Below are 17913 nucleotides of genomic sequence, written 5' to 3' on the forward strand. Positions count from 1 at the left end.
AGGCGCTCCACTGTTTTATCTGTGACCTCAGCTCTGACACAACTGTCCAGGTGGCTTGGAGGAAGAGCCCAGTGATCAAAGGCCAGGGCTAAGGCGACACCTGCAGATAAAGAACACAGCGATGGGCGGAGTGAGACTTTACAGCCTACCTACAGCTTTCCTCCCTTCCTACCATCCTGATCGCTGCTCATCCTGACACATACACACACACCTGCCAGTCAATGTGTGTCCTTACCAAAACTGGCAGTACAGTGGCCACATCCTTGTCCTTCCTTCCTGACGTAGCATGAAGTCCTAGAGACTGTCCAAAGAGGTTGTGTCCAGATTGGAGGTCGCCTTCAATTATGTGTTTTACCAATATCACCCAGGGAGGGAGAGGTAGACATAGTGTTGTCAACACCCATGGCAGTGCCCTTCCTGCCGATAAGGAACAGTGATGGCACTAGCCCTGTTTCCTATGTCTTGAAAGTTCTATCATATTGTATTGTATTTGAACTGAGGCAGATCTCAGGAGCTGTGGTAGGAAAGGGGAAAGTGATGGTAGTTTCCAGGTGAATTGAGCTCCTCCTGGGGTGGGTCCTGAATTAGACAGAGACTTATCAAGACACCGGTAGCCTAGCTCCCTCCTCCCTTTTCCTTGAGAACTTTGTAATGTAAACAGAGCAGCAGCAGCGGTGCTGGAGGAATGGCTGGCTGTGTTAAATCAATAGGTTGTGTCCGTCTGGCCTGGCTGCTGCTATGTGTTCCTGTTGACTGGATTTTAACTCACTCACAGTCAGGACACAGTAGGATTGTGTTCCAGACAAGAAACATTTGACCGTGCCCGATACAGGTCAGATGGGAATGTGTGCTCAGTACCGCATCTTGGTCAACTCCAGTTGTCAATGTTTATGTTTGAATGCTGATTTTACATAAACATGTTTTTATTAACAGCATGAAACCAATATTTTTGGGGTGGTGATTAACATGCAGTTTGCCTAGACTTGTAGCTTGACCTTTGGTTTGTCATATATGCTTGTTAGAGAACATGGCCTACTGTTGCATGAAATTAGCAAATACTTAATAAGCCACTATTGATTGTCAGCTCTGTTTGTTTTATGTCATTATCAGCTGTCAACAATGATACTGGTTGACAGTAATCAAAGCATAGTCTCTACAGTATAATCAAAGGAGACAAGGAAACAACAGAACAATTGCACAATAAAAAGTTAAACCATAATTTCCTTAGACAACACGGACATCTAGTGGTTGACATATAATTGCACACTTTGTCTTATTCAAACGCAATACTACGAAAACACAAATCGCCCACCCACCAGTTGGGTTATTTTCCCTGGACAGCAAGTAACGCAGATATTCAAGTCTATGAGTCAATGTAGACTAAAACATCAACATTATTAGACTGTCAAAACTGCAGAGTAGAGAATTACCTCACTGCAATGAGTTTAACGTTGTACATCGTCACTCTTCTGTAAATTCATAACTGAATGACTGTATCAAATCAAATAAAGCTTTATTTATACAGCTAATTTCAGACAAGGAATGCAACGTAATGTGCTTCACAGGAAAAAAAACGAATAAAAATAATAAAATAACTGAATGCCTAAAAGCACGCTAAGGAAAAGCAAAGCTATAAATGTGTGTTTTAAGATCTCTTTTATATATGTCCACAAATATGTCGACAGTGTAGGCACTCTGAAGGAATGCAAATAATCATGTTGTTGTTCGACTGAACCAATGATGTACAGTATATTAATGGAGGCTGCTGAGAGGAGGATGGCTCGGAGCAAATGGAATGGCATCAAACACATGGAATCCATGTTTTATATATTTCATACCATTCCACTCATTCCGCTCCTCCTCAATTAAAGTGCCACCAACCTCCTATGAAATGTATGTCTATGGAATCAACTAACGCTCGTCTAACTCTCCATGTCTGAATAACACAGTGGAGTCATTTATTTTCTTACCTCAGCTAAATTATCACATTAGTAATTCACATTTGGATTGATTTGATTTTTCATGTCATGCCGTTATAGTGTGCACTGCTGTCTTCTGTCAATGAGAGGCTGAATGAGCCATGTGCAACCAGGGATACATACTGGCTGGCCAGGGTCACCCGCTGCTCTGGATTTGGTTTGGCCTTGACAGCATGCTGGATGACATCATCATGGCAGTGAGGTCAACATGGCCACATAGAGGTGCTATAATGGCCAAGTGACACAATGTCCCTCTGTTTCTCTCTGAGGAAAAACTGAATGGGCTGCCACTGCTGCTGCCTGAAACCCTCGGAAGAGAAGACAGAATCACACTTTAAATCACATTGCACAGATACTGTTTATGTATATTTTTTCATGTACAGTAAGTACATATCAACTAAATAGTAGCTAACTATATCAAGAACTACCGGTAATCTGAAACATTATTTGACCAGTTATTTAAATTCAGTAAACAATCATCTTTCTTTAGTAAAGCTGACAGGCAGCTAGGACCTGGGGGGTTCAACACTTCAACCATGACATCAATCACGTCAGTGAAGAAGTCAACACTAACTAGCACTACACAGTCACTCACATAATGAATTCCCCACATTGGGACTGTCACTGAATCGCAGCAAATGTAATGCTGACATTTAGCTGGACCTGTATGCAAGCTGATTCGTAAAGATGAATAATGGTCAAATCGTATCACACAGACGTCATGCAATGAGAAATGGTGTGACCGTCACCTCCTGACAGGGCAGTTACATTGCACAGACATTCACATGCCATGCCATACTATTACTGTAAATTGAGCAGACATCATGTGTTTTCCTCACCACCCCTGACTTTGCCCGCTTGCCAATGCTGACGGCAGTTGGAAAAGAGGCATCGTTCACACCTCCTCCCCTACCAGTACCCATTGACATATGGTCAGTACCCCCTTGCTTCTGCCTGTTTCCAGATTTCCACTTCTATACTAGGCAGGTCTGGCACCCAGTTCTCTCTGCACCTGTAGCTCTCTCAAGCTGTTGCTGCTGAACCCCTTGACTCCACACTACATTTCCAAAGGTTAAAGCAAAGTATTATGTCTGAAATCTAGCGTTTAATCCAGTCTTCATAGTTAAATATAACTCACCATGAACAGCAACACTTTTCAACATTCATTATTTTGTCTTGATCCATAGTAGTAAAGGGAGGAATCCCCTTCCTGTGAAGACATTGGGACCCCATTGCCTCATTACAATGAACAGCAAAGCATTCTGTCAATCAAGTGGACAACTGTAGTGGATAAAGACAGTTTATTATGCATTCAAGAGCAATAATCAATAAAACGAATGTTTATGCAGTCCATTCAAAGCAGTGTATGTCTGGAGATCCTACTACAGTGACCTTCTCTTCCCTATACAAGTTGTTGATCTAGTTGGTCCCCCGTCTTTCTGTTGGGTGGATGTGTGCCCATCATGCGCCTTCTAAAGAGTAACTTGGTTTTCAGGACGCTCAATGTCCACACGATGGCGATACAATCAAATGTTTCACACAGAATTTCATGTAGCTATGACTCATACTTACTATGGTCAGGTCTAAGGGGCTTTTGAAATCATAACGAAATACTTTTATGAGTGAGTGAGGGGTGGAGTGAATTAATTCATGAATCACCTGATTGATGAATGCGATTGGGTATCACATTATAGTAGCATACATACATTTTTATAAAGCAACGCATCCATAAGAAACAATATTTATGAACCAGAATAAAATATTTCATTGATTCATAAAAAAACATTTAATTTCTTATTGGAGTTTTAAAAATGTCAAAGTGTTTATTGGGAATAGAAAATGTGTAAAACGTTAAAGGGATTATAACCGCTGCAGGAAATATTGAATTTAAATGCGTGACATTGGACTTGAGTTTAATCCATTTGCTTGGCATCCTATCCAGTTGTAGCCTACTATCTTGGTTTCCCTTTCTTGTCAATTCAACGCTTATTTCAGTGTAAATGTACAGTCCTTGCGACTATAGGTAAACGGTATTAAACAATCACCGCAAGAACATAGTTAAAACGAAGATATGCATCAGCGAGTGCATACCAATGGAAAGTGAGAACTGGTCCACTTCCTATTAGATCACCTATCAACAGCCACTTGACTCTGAGAGAGAGGAAATACAACACCCTGCCATTTAAACTCGGCACAGCGCGGGACGGGCAACCCTTTGGGATGCTCGCGTTGCAATGACATAACGTGGAGTGGAGCAGTCTATAGATAACCCATAAGCACCATGGACAGTTCATTGAAAAAAGTGTGGTTTATCTCGCCAAAAGTTCTTCTTTAAAAAAAAAATCGTATTGTAATCTGTGTAAAGTGAACAATATTTGATTCCAGATTGTATTTTTACTCGTTTGCAGATGTTTTATGATGCTATTTGGACATTCGACATGAATTTCACTCTTGTATGCCTATAATTGTGTCATATAAATTAGACAAATGGCATCAATAATTAAGGCAATATGTGAAAGTGAATATAGCTAGGCTATCTGAATGGCTATAATATCATAAGGACCATTATACGGATCATGCAAATATGTCAGTACTTCTAAAGTAGCCCAACGTATAACTACATCTGCAAGTTAAAGCTCCATGTATTTACTACTCAGCTCATCACTTACAAAATAACTTTTCAGTGGAATGTAGATGTATCCATGATGGCATACAGGGGACAAACGAAGGATTAGAAAACTGAATAGCGGGGCTCAAGCAATTCACACATATCTATTTCTGCGTTTTAGCAGCTTCAAACCAGGGAGTGAAATCCGGACAGGTTGTTATAGCTACCCAATCCACGGGGGTTCGATGTCTATTTAAAAGACCGCGGACCCTCCCTCTTCTCCTTTAAACAACATTATATATCACACACAGCATGCCAATGCGACCATGTCTCAATGAGCACTAAAACACTATCTTCTTAAAATTAGCTCATTCTTGTGTTTGCTTTCAGCCTGACTGACTCAGGGATAGCACGTTCGCATGACCAGAATTTCCCCTTTGGCAATACCTGCTGATTGGGTCCTAAAAGCAAGCTGCTTTTAACTTTTTATATTTGGCTCCCTTCTGCCATGACTAGTCGCAAAATATTGTTTCTCTAGCCTATCATTATTTTTTAGGACAAGGTGAGAAATATTGGTCAGCAGCACAGATTGTTTTTTTGTTTTTTTTTTCTAATTGAAAAACAGAGTGCGCGCGTATGAACGCGCGTGTATGTGGTGAAGATGTTTTGCGAAACTTTTTTAAGGATGATATACCTTGGATGTTTCCTGTTTCTTTGTGGTTTTACGCATGCCATACCAAGTTATCCTATCTGGTGGTAAGTTTTATCTTCAATCTACTTTTAACTGCAACATGTTCTGAAAAATGATAACGACCTATTATTTCATCAATATACTTTTTCGTTTATTGTTGCTTTCAGTTAGTTTGTTTGAAAGAATAATATCAGCATGTGGTTTCCGATGTTGGGCGCCCGGGCAATTAAGTTGTATCCTAGGCTATCACACCGGTCTAATTGACCCTGTCAACGGACAGTGGATATCGACGTTAACCAGCAGAGACAGAATCGTGAAGATGGGTTATAGAGCTAATCAAGTGAAATTGTATGAAGAAAAAACAGCACGTGAGTCACTGAAGCTATTGATTTAAAAACGCATGCAGTGCGGAAACAAGAATAGCCTACTTACCCAGACTGGTTATACAAAATAGAATTCAAAGAGATTTTTGTGTAAACTAGTTTCAGTTTGCTTTGACTACCCTAAAAAGAGGTCATGCTGCATTCTACTTGATAAGAGATCGCTGATGATAGATACTGATTAAAATAATAACGCGAAGGAAAGTAAGCCGAACGTGTTTTGTTGAATGATAATTTCAAATTATTATTATTATTTATTAATATTATTATTATTGTTGAATATTACATGCGTTTATGAGAGGGGCGTTGCGAAACGGAAAGGTTATTAGTTTCATGATACTAGTATTCAACAACAACAATAATAATAAAAAATAATGTGAAATCATCATTCAACAAAACACGTTCAGCTTACTTTCTTTCGCGTTATTATTTTAATCAAAGTTTAAACGCAACATTTAAATGACCTAATAATCTCAATGTTTTATTCGATATGTATAATATAGATTTTATTGAATACACGAATTTCACGATTGAGAATATTGATTATTTCCCAAAGCTCAGTATTTAATTGAAATTGGCCATCAGTTATGTCATCCAATGGAGTGGTGTAACCCTATACCACAATTATTTGTATAGCCTCAGATACTGATTATCCTGGCTTCGTCATTGAAATGAGCTTTCAATTATGCTTCATAAACTACAGCCTAACATATGTTGTATTACGCAACTGTTATTTATTCGTGTTATTTATTAGTCTTCTTAAAGGACTGGTGTTGATAATTTCCCAAACAGTCAAATTATTTTTTGCAAGTGTTAAAGGCCTAAGGAGAATGAGGGATGGCTTTAGGCCTTGAGTTGGGGGTCAGTTGAGAAAGGAATTAAACCCAATGGTCCATTCACAGACCAATGGAAATGAGGATGTAAGGTTTTCAACTGGAATTGCATTTTGATTGAAAATAATCCATAATTGACCGAATGTCTTATTTTAAAGGTAAGAGATGTCTGGTATCATCTCATCACAAAATGTTTACTGTTTTCTGAGTTATTGTTTAGGCTTATTGCATGCTATAAAAGTATCTTGATTGAAGGTGACATTTATAATGTAAGTAGGACTGCCTTCGGTCATTAAGAGGAGCTTCAATTGATCATTAATTGGTCTCTGTTGAAAAAACAACAGCAAAAAAAGATGCAAGAAAAGAGTGGGATTTGAGCCAACAACACTGGGTGAACTGGTTGAGTCAGCTGATCAAACTGAGAAAGAAACAATGATGGAAGAGTGCAATTGGAGAGGAATGAATTAGTGACAGTGGGTTGAAAAAGGATAGAAAATTGGAGGAATGTGAATTCCATTTATTCATCTTTAGGATGGATTTTGTAGAAAGGCTAGTGGAACCCTCTTGTTGAACAACTCCTCTTCCCTTGAGAGGGGAGACATTTGTCAGATGCTGCAGCCCAGAGGCATTATAGCCGGAGGATAGGGGATGCTACAGTATAGACACAGTCTTAGAGCAGAGATCATCATCCCCAAGAAATTCACTACAGATTTACATTTCACCAATCACACAATGGCATCCTTCCCCAAATCAATGTTTCCCATGAAATATTAAAGATGCTGTGTCCCTGCACTTAATTCAGCTAATAGGTCTCCTATTAATCTACTTACACGCTCAGCTGGACAGATACCCAGCATAAACAGTGGTGGGCTCTAGTCCTAAATCAGCACTCCTGCTCTGAGACCCAGGGCTGAGAGACTGGCCAGGATCAGGATGGGTTCAACCTAAAGGCTATGGTCTACTTCTGTGGTTCCCAAATCTCTCTTTCAGTAGGGTTAGGCTAAGGCTTAGGTTTGGGAAACACTGGTCTACTACAATGCTGACAGAGGGTTGGTCCCCAAGTTCCACCAGATGGGTTCCAGAATCAAAGTGACAGAGTTATAACTTATGTCAATGCAAAACAGTATGTTCTTGAGGTACAGCCCACAGTACACAATCATTCATCCTCTCTTGTTGGATCATAAAGGAGCTGTCTTTTTTGTTTCTTTTTTTGTGGGGCCAATATTTTATCAAAACACCAGATCCAGTCATGATGATTGACAAAGAGGATGGAAGGCAGGCTTCCATTTGGTCACAGTAACCAGCCTCTGTCATCAACTTGTGTGTTTATGATTTGCTATTGGCGGGTGGGTCAGAGCACTGATTCAGCCTGGGCAAGAGTGCAACGACGGAAGCAAAACAGAGGCGAGCGTGTCCAAAGATGCCATTGAGGTCTCTCTGTGTTTATTGTATCACCCCTACCAATTCAAACAAAGCTCAGCTGGAGCTGCAGCACCAGGCTATAAGGAGCTGAAGTGCATTTTTTTAGATCCTCTCACCAAACGTGACTTTACTTTAGCAAATAACCTGTCAACCATCCAATAAATGACAGATAATATTATGATGAAAAGTAGCTTTGTGGAGGTATGTTGGTGGAAGCTGGTGCCTGAATGCCGCTTGGAATTGGAATGGCCACCAGAGGTAATTCACCTTTAACTACACTCTTAGAAAAGGGGTGTTATCTAGAACCTAAAAGGGTTCTTTGGCTGTCACCATAGGAGAACGCTTTGATGAACCCTTTTTGGTTCCAGGTAGAACCCTTTTGGGTTCAATGTAGAATCCTTTCCACTGAGGGTTCTACTTGGAACCAAAAGTCTTCTACCTCCTATGGGGACAGCCAAAGAACCCTTTTGGAACCCTTTTCTCTAAGAGTGTATACTGTACAGTGGCAGGCGGATCATGGTGGAGGATTGGTGGAGGATGTGGATCTCAACCAAGGAAGGTTCATGTCTGTCTAACTCCCTGACCTGTCATGGCTCAGCCTGACTGCACCCGCCACACACCCACCCCACACCACCTTAAAAGATAAATACCTGGAGGTGAAAGCTTGCCGCACATTCCTTTTCCCAAACATGCTCTCTTGATGTCAAAGTCGGCTCCAAAGCCCCAGGGCCTGCAAGAGTAAAGTGGTAATTCTACAGTACCCTGCTTGGGCTTGCTGAAATATGCATTTAACCTAGGCTGGCTACACTTCAGTGAGAGGAGGACAGATCTATACTGACTGAGACTAGAATCAAACATGATATCTATTATTTTTCTCTTGTGTGTGTATTTCTGATTATAACATGCAGCTACTGTTTATAGAGATGATAATGGTCTTGATTTTGTTTGAGTTTGTGTATCACCAACAGGAAATGTATTTTTTTCTGCTCAGTGGCAAGTGGTAAGGAATGCAATATCAGACACATGATGCATTATTTACCTATGAGGAAACAAAAATACCTTTTGTAATATGTTCACTTTAGATCTATGAATTACAAGGAGAAACCATTCACTAATCAATACAAACAGTTTGCATTCAACCTTAGACCACAAATTCCATATATCTGAAATGAAGTTGTAAAATGTGTATTTTTTAGCACTCAATTACACCACGTGCTTTATAGTCTACCTCTGTAACAAATCCATGAATCATATTCTGTTGAAGTGTTGCCGCTTCTTCTCCTCCTGCTTCCTTACAGGCATAGAGGTGACCTGAATCACTCAGCCTGTATGGGACGTCTTGAGACGTATGACTATGTGTCTATCTCTCTCTCTCTCTCTGTCTGTCTGTCTGTCTGTCTGTCTGTCTGTCTGTCTGTCTGTCTGTCTGTCTGTCTGTCTGTCTGTCTGTCTGTCTGTCTGGCTTGTATTGATCAAATCATATGTTCTACAGCGTACACTCCCATACACTACTAGGTTTAGCCAGCTCATACATGGTCAAACATGAGTTTCGCATAAATGAGAATCAACAGGTCACACCTAAAAATGTACACTTACCGGTCAACTACTCAAGGGTTTTTCTTTATTTTTACTATTTTCTACATTGTAGAATAATAGTGAAGACATCAAAATGATGAAATAGCACATGTGGAATCAAATCAGAATATATTTTATATTTGAGATAATCAAAGAGAAACGACAGTCCATCATTGATTTATGACATGAAGGTCAGTCAGAAAATGAAGACCCAGAGTTACCTCTGCTGCAGAGGATAAGTTCATTAGTTACCAGCTTCAGAAATTGCAGCCAAAATAATTGCTTCACCGAGTTCAAGTAACAGACACATCTCAACATCAGCTGTTCAGAGGAGACTGCATGAATCAGGCCTTCATGGTTGAATTGCTGCAAAGAATCCACTGCTAAAAGACACCAATAATAAGAAGAGACTTGCATTGGCCAAAAACACAAGAAATGGACATTAGACCAGTGGAAATCAGTCCTTTGGTCTGAGTCCAAATTGTTGATTTTTGATTCTAACCGCCGTGTCTTTATGACTGTGAGGCACAGAGTAGATGAACAGATGATCTCCACATGTGTGGTTCACACCGTGAAGCATGGATGAGGAGATGTGATGGTGTGGGGGTGCTTTGCTGGTGACACTGTCAGTAATTTATTTAGAATTCAAGGCACACGTAACCAGCACGGCTACCACAGCATTCTGCAGCGATACGTCATCCCATCTGGTTTGGGCTTAGTGGGACTATTATTTGTTTTTCAACAGGACAATAATCTAATACACCGCCAGGCTGTGTAAGGGCTATTTGACCAAGAAGGAGGGTGATAGAGTGCTGCATCAGGTGACCTGGCTTCCACAATCCCCTGACCTCAACCAAATTGAGATGCTCAGCATATGTGGGAACTCCTTCAAGACTGTTGGAAAAGCATTCCAGGTGAAGCTGGTTGAGAGAATGCCAAGGCAAAGGGTGGCTATTTGAAGAATCTCAAATATAAAATATATTTTGATTTGTTTAACACTTGTTTGGTAACTACATGATTCTATATGTGTTTGTGGTGTTGATGTCTTAACTATTATTCTACAATGTAGAAAATAGTAAACATAAAGAAAAACCCTTGAATGAGTAGGTGTTCTAAAACTTTTGACCGGTAGTGTATATAACCACAATCAACAGGTGTGGGGAACTGCATAAAGCAATACAACAATGAGTGCAGCACAACGGTGAAATAAAACCACATACAGTAGCAGAGTATCAGTGTAGCTAGCTAGTCAAACAGTTTGGAATCCTGCCTTTGTTTGTTTTCTTACACCTGCTGACCTCACTCAACACCCACAGAAACATTCATGAGTTCTTCCTGGCAGAACAGAACGTCTACAGGTCAAATTAAAAGCTGTGCCATTTGTTTTCCCTTCTTCCCCCTTCTGTCTCCCCCCAGACAAGATCCTATCTGCTCACACTTGCAGAGGGAGTTGTACTTGTGTTGCTGGTTCCACTTGGCATGGTTCAGTCTTCACATTTCTACTCTATGTGTATTAGGGGCAAGTGTCTGAGGTATGTTGTGATGTGGACTCAGGTTTCTGTTGTAAGAGGTGTGCTATGCTCTGCTCTGCTCAGCACCTCAGGATGCGGATTGACAAGGGGCCAAAGAGAGGTCATTTTGTAATAGGAGTTTCCTTGTTTACTGATGCTCTTGCTTTCATTCATATTTATCGCAGACAAAATGCAGGCCATGAGGATGTGATTTCCTCACATACACTTTTAAAAGCTGTTTCTCCCTGTCTTTCTTTTTGTATTTCTCATATATGATTAACCAGAGGTCTAGTCATGTCTAAGAGTCAAAGAAAATAATATGAGAAACCCTTTAAAGTGAGCATGACACATTGCTCCGCCATTTGCTCAGGGATATACTTTGGAAAGTCCTAAATGGCTACACCTATTAGGTAACCCATTGAGGTATGTAGGCTAAAGACAAGAGGTGAAAGCAGACGCATGGGACTAGATGTGTTCAGTTGAGCTTTATTTGTTTAGAGCAAACAATATATTTTCTTTGTGACTGTTGATTTGCGATGCATACATATGGTACACGAGGTCAGTGTGTTTCTCAGGGACGACCAGGACCTCTCAGTGTAAGATAATGCAGTAATGTTTTATGTAAAAAAAAATTAGGGTGTAATTTAGATGTGCCTGGGGGTGGAACTTTGTCTCTGTGTGGTTATCTTGTTCTTGTGATCACAGAGTGATTGCTTCTTAAACATCGTTGCACAGGTCAACAGTTAGTGAGCTAATTGAGCTGCACAAGACCTGCCTTCTCCCACCTGCTCTCACTCTAGGTCTACTGTTGGAGAAGCAAAACAGTGGGTGGACGGACATCTCTTCTATCTACTTGATCTTCTTTTTGTCCACCTCATGTTATTTTGGATAAGTGTAAAATTCCCTTGTTCTACTGTTGGTGGTTGGAGCAGGTCGCTTATGCAAACAAACACTGCACTGTCAGCCTCTGTCATTATGGCCAGATCACTCAGACTTGGATCACCAGATTACTGTCATCAGTAGCAGCCTTAGTGTGGACTGATGTTACTGCAGAAGGAGCTGTTGAATGGTGTGCCAAGAAGGCACTTGTTGCTACTATGCGGTAGTTACCTTGCCAATGACAATAGGAAGTCAGCTATTAAATCAAATGTTATGTTATGGCCGTTACATAATATGTTTATATTTATGGTGAGTTGATTAATATAACAATCCCATTCATAGAATGAGGTTTGTCCAAACCCAGCACATCTATGAGCTGTATCTACCTGAGCTGACAAGTATGGATAGCAATTGAAATGGAATTAACCCCAACTCACCCACTCTAGTACGGTGGAAGAGGATGAATGGATATAAATGGAACATGGTGGCGAGATCAAAACAGAGTGATGGGATGAGAGGAGCAGAGCAGAGAAACCGTGAGTGAGGAGTGAAGGACACATACTGTATGTAACAAGCTTCATGTGGAAGTGTCATGAGAGTGGTCTGAGTATATCTTCTTAATATACTGTAATAATACATGAGTACAATAAGATATCAACGAAACAGCCATTTTGTGTTATGGATAATGGAACTGTGTCCTAAACAATGCCCGCCTTGGGGACAATAAAGTTCATATGCTGCTGTTAGAATATAGCGGTCATAAATTAATCTAATTTCATGGCCACTGTACAAAACAGTGGAAATGCAAACTGACTGGAGCCAGAATGACCGGTGCCTTACTACCTTCTTTAGATCAAACAATTACAGCATGCTGCTTGAAAAGTCTTCTACAAAAGTACTAGGATGACATAACACGAGATGACACAGCAGTTGTCACGGTTCGATGGTTATGAGCGATGTAAATAACTCAATTGAGACACACACAAAAACACAGCGAGAAAGATATAATCAGGGAACAATCAAGTTTGCACTTGTTGCAACCCAGAATCCCCATCCTCAAAGGGAGGGGACGATGAGGATGGATGGATATATAATTAATACATACCTCTGAAGTCCCAGTGTACATTTGCACTCTCATTACCCTAAGCCAAGGGTAAATAAAAAAAGGTTGTGGTTCTCTGTAATAACAAGGTGCCGTTTCAAAGTTCTCAACCTAGAGGTCTATGAACCACTTGGGGTTCACTGGGGACTTTCATCTTTCCCCGTGGCCCTGCTTTGTTACCTCTGGAGTATAGGATTGAGACTGTTTTAAATCCACACAAAGGCCAGGTGGTTACAGAGGGGATAGATGCAGGGATAAGGCATGGATGCTTAATGGTAGCATCTGATTCACCAACCTGGTCTCAGAGCATTTCATATTATTCTGTACGTAACTTTGTAACACTCCATTTAGTATTATATGTTTAGTTCCGTATGGTGTGTATTAATTTGTGGATGTCTGTCAACCATCTCGTATGATATGTTACGAAATACAATTCGTATTATATGTTACGAATTTGCGAAACATACAATATGTTACAAATTTGCCAAACGTATTATATGTAACAAATTCTAGGTAAGTGGCTAGCAGGCTAACGTTAGCATGGCTAGGGGTTAGAGTTAAGGTTAGGGTTAAGCTTAGGAATTAGGTTAACGAGTTAAAGTTAGGGTCATGGGAAGGATTAGCTAAAAGTGTTAAGGTTAAGGTTAGGAGAATGGTTAGCTAAAAGGGTTAAGGCTATGGTTAGCTAACATGCTAAGTAGTTGCAAAATTGCTAAAAAGTAGTAAGTAGTTGAAAAGTTGCAAATTAGCTAAAATGCTAAAGTTGTCCATGATGAGATTCGAACTCGATGCTAGATTTTCGCATTATACGCCCACCCATCCATGGGTTTACATTTTGTATGTTACATCTAGTCTATGAGACCATGCTGGATACATACGCACGTGCAAACGCACACGCACACACACTGCACATACACACTGCATACATGCGCAAACAGAGATAGAGAGAGAAACACACACTCAGTATATCATGGCACTAACCCGCCTCCTGTTTCCCCCATGCAGGTCCTTAGCGGTGGGCCACCAGTACTCATCCCTGGGCTCCCAGCCCATCCTGTGTGGCTCCATTCCTGGCCTGGTGCCCAAACAGCTGCGATTCTGCCGAAACTACGTGGAGATCATGCCCAGTGTGGCCGAGGGGGTGAAGATCGGCATCCAGGAGTGCCAGCACCAATTCAGGGGCCGCCGCTGGAACTGTACCACCATCAACGACAAGGCCATCTTTGGACCAGTGCTGGACAAAGGTAACATACCGTAATACCCCTAAAAGACAACACAGGTTACACTCATAAAACAGTGCAAGCTAGCCATCTTTGGACCAGTGCTGGACAAATGTAAGAACATATCTTGAGAGGAAAAGGCACTGTAATAAAACAGTGCAGCCTTGCCCAATGGCATTTTTCCTACTGAGTGGGCTACTCATCTCCAGAACAGGAAGGCTGTGGGTGACATGCCTACAATCTACATTTAATAACACTTAACTGTGAGAATCATGTCTAAAACCAGTTGAATTGTTGAGGGACTTGGCTACATTGGAAATAACTTTCTTCGTGCTGTACAGTACAGGTGGCAACCAAGTTGCATGAACTGCATGACTTGAATACCTGAAGTGAGTGTTTTCCCCATAGCTACCTGTTCACATGTTCTTGGAAGAATACTAGTGTACTATAATCATTTCCTTGTCTGTCAATGTTGGTTATGCTTGGCATGTCAAATGACAAACGATAGCGAACCCTGCCTCAACTGAACCTCTATCACTCACTTTACTCAAGGCTGCCATCTGTGTTGATATTCAGAGAGTTTAAGAGCATTATGTTGTTAGTTGTTGTTATCATGTAGTTAAACAAGCAAGAAAAGTTTTTACTCCAATCTGCTGCAGTCTCTGTGTGTGTGTGTGTGTGTGTGTGTGTGTGTGTGTGTGTGTGTGTGTGTGTGTGTGTGTGTGTGTGTGTGTGTGTGTGTGTGTGTGTGTGTGTGTGTGTGTATCATATTCACTTAAAATCCTTGTTCAAATAGACTTGAGAGACTCCTTCAGCTATGAGCAGTGTAAACCGATGAAATGATGTGTGTATACACTTTGGGTGGAGAACGTTGTCTTTTGTTGGGATTTTCTCTAGAAGGAATCCCCTTTAAGCCCCCCCTTCAATGTGAGGAGTGTAAAATAAAGATAAAGACAGATAACTTACATTAAGTTCAAAATTCTATTTGATATGAAGTTAACCAATGAATAACCCATATTTTACAAAAACATTTTTGTACCTGTATCATTCAGCTGTGATATCATGAAGTTAGTGTTTTTTTCTGTCTGCACATGTTTGCACCATGACCCCAGGATTGTTGCCAGTAGTCAGGGATAGAGAGATGAGGTGAGAGGAGCATGGAGGGGTGATGGAAAAGAGAGGGGGAAGGAGGAAAAAGAGGGAGGGGGTCTAAACCTGTCAACTGGGTCTGGAAAAGACTGATGTTTACTATAGTGGGAGGTGGGGTTAGTTGGGGCAATTGCTTTTAATAAACTCTTGAGCCAGTTGTTCCATTGATAGAGAAGGCTTGAGCTCAAGTAGGTGGGTAATGATAGGGGTTCACAGTCCCTGGCCCCATTGTGGTGTAAATACCTCCACATCTCCCCATGGCTTCTCTCCCTCCTTGTCTAAATTGCAGGGCCACTGTGTGGAAAGGGGAGGCGGGGAGGCAGGCGGCCGGGCCAGGCTACTCTTGGGTTTTGGGCTGGGGGGGGGGCTTTAGTAAATCATTTTGATTGGATTAAGGTCAGTGAAGCCCTTAATAACGTGAGAGGTCAAAGTGGTTGGATTAAGTGTCTTTGTCAGGGTCCGGGGAGAGTGACTGGCGGGGGCTCAGGGCCTTTTGATAAGGGAGAAGTTTCTCATTTCATTTGCTTTGATTGATGCTTGTATTTGTCTTTGGATTCTGGGCCATTGTCCCCCGGCACGGCCAGTGTCTGTTCTGTTTGTCAGCCATGCAGATGGCTGTGTGTTTGTTTCCTCCTCAGGCCTTTTTAGTGGGAGAAAAGCTGAAAGGAACAGTAGGCCTCAAAAGCTTTGCACCTATCTGTTACAGTAGTTAGCCTACTATTGCCAATACCTTGTCCTAACCAGCTCATTGGCAGACGTCTCCCTGAACATCTAACAAGCAAAGATGAGTAAAGATCAGGGCTCAAGTTTGTTCCTTCAGATACCTAACCTACTGTATACACCATCACTAGGTAGGAAAAGGATGAATGAAGGCAAATATGTGCGATATATAATGGACTTGACAGAGGATAAAGTTATTTAAATATGCACACAGGTTATAGAATGCCTTGAAACATTAAGTGGAAAACATGTTTGGATTTTGAAACATTTTGTTGCAGGTTCTGGCAACAACCTGTTGTACTGATCATGCCCTCTCACTCACACTATCTTTCTCTTTATTCAGTACACATCAAACAAACAGTATCATGCAGATGTTGTGTTATGCAAGATTTCTACGTAGTATTTACATTTACAAAGTTTTTGCATCTACAAGGTTTTTCCATGATTTGTTTACTTGAATACATGTGGAACCTTCCATATCCGATAAGCATGACAGAAAATATGGGCAGCCAGTGATCCTCCTGATATCGCTCTCTCTCTCTCTCTCTCTCTCTCTCTCTCTCTCTCTCTCTCTCTCTCTCTCTCTGTCTCTCTCTGTCTCTGTCTGTCTCTGTCTCTCTCTCTCTCTGTCTCTCTCTCGCCTTCTCGCTCTCTCTGTCTCTCTCTCTCGCTCACTCTCTTTCTCTCTCTTTCTTTCTGTCTATCTCTTATGCTCTCTCTCTTTGTCTCTCGCTCGCTATTTTTCTCTCTCTCTGTCTCTGTCTCTGTCTCTCTCTATTTCTCTCGCTCTCGCTCGCTCTCTCTCTCTTGCTCACTCTTTCTCTGTCACTCTCTCTCTCGCTCACTCTCGCTCACTCTCGCGCTCTCTCTCTCTGTCTCTATCTCTGTGTCTCGCTCTCTGTCTCTGTCTCTCTCTCTCTCTCCTGCCCTGCCCCCTCACAGTGCCTAGCATACCTCCAGGCTATGTCTGCGTCAGCACTCATTAATTTACATTAACCAGTGTCAAAACATGCACCGCTGGAATCTGCCTGTGATGAAAGGGAAGGCAGACTGTGCAGGTGTTCTCAGTGTGTGAAAAGTCCTCACAAGGATAGTAAATCAAGGAACATTTTGACAAGTGGGGACATTTTGCCAGTCCCCACAAGGAAAAAGGCTAGGCTTAGCGGGTTTTTTTTAGAGTTAGGTTTAGCGTTACGGTTACATTTAGGATTAGGGTTAGAATTAGGGTTAGGTGTTAGGGTTAGGAGTTAGGATTTGGGTTAGGGGTTTGGGGTAAAGGTTAGGCTAAGTTAAGGGTTACGGGTTATGGAAAATAGGATTTTGAATGGGTATCAATTGTTTGGTCTCCACAAGGATAGTAAAACAAATGTGTGTGTGTCGGACTCGGACAGGGTGTGCTTTGGGGAGCTCGCTCGGCACACTTGGCAGAGTAGGAGGAGTATAGGACATTGCAGCAGGGCTGCAGCCAAACCCTAGCCTAGTGTGAGTCATAGAAATGCTTAGAACAGGGAATGTCAACGAGAGTGGACTGGACAGACAGTCACACGAACTCAGACACAAAAGCTCTGTTTCACAGGTATAAACATGCACTGTTAGTCACCACGGTGGATTAAATGGGTGAAAAGGATATGTCTCTGATACAATAGGTCTCCATTATGTAAAAGTGGATATGATAGTAACACGCGTGCTTACAATGAGTTTGATCAATAGTCTGTGGCATTGTCCCGATAGTGAATTATAGTTCAGCTACAGTAGTTTTGTTCATGTTGTCTCACAGCTTCGCAGTTTGACTTTATTGTACTGCAATACTATTGAGGATAATGTGCAACTGGACAACCATATCC

The 17913-nt window shown here is 41.4% G+C and overlaps 1 protein-coding gene across 1 annotated transcript in view; it reads left to right on the top strand.

Moving 5' to 3' along the window:
- Window positions 1-5234: 5234 nt before the first annotated feature.
- wnt3a (wingless-type MMTV integration site family, member 3A) overlaps window positions 5235-17913 on the top strand; it is an 18407-nt gene continuing 5728 nt past the window's right edge. The window contains exons 1-2 of the mRNA XM_064927584.1: window positions 5235-5343; window positions 13986-14224. Of these exons, the coding sequence (XP_064783656.1) occupies window positions 5249-5343; window positions 13986-14224 (334 nt within the window). The 5' untranslated portion in view covers window positions 5235-5248. The remainder of the gene's footprint in view (window positions 5344-13985; window positions 14225-17913) is intronic.

Source organism: Oncorhynchus masou, chromosome 3, assembly GCF_036934945.1.
Source record: "Oncorhynchus masou masou isolate Uvic2021 chromosome 3, UVic_Omas_1.1, whole genome shotgun sequence".
Lineage (NCBI taxonomy): Eukaryota > Metazoa > Chordata > Actinopteri > Salmoniformes > Salmonidae > Oncorhynchus > Oncorhynchus masou.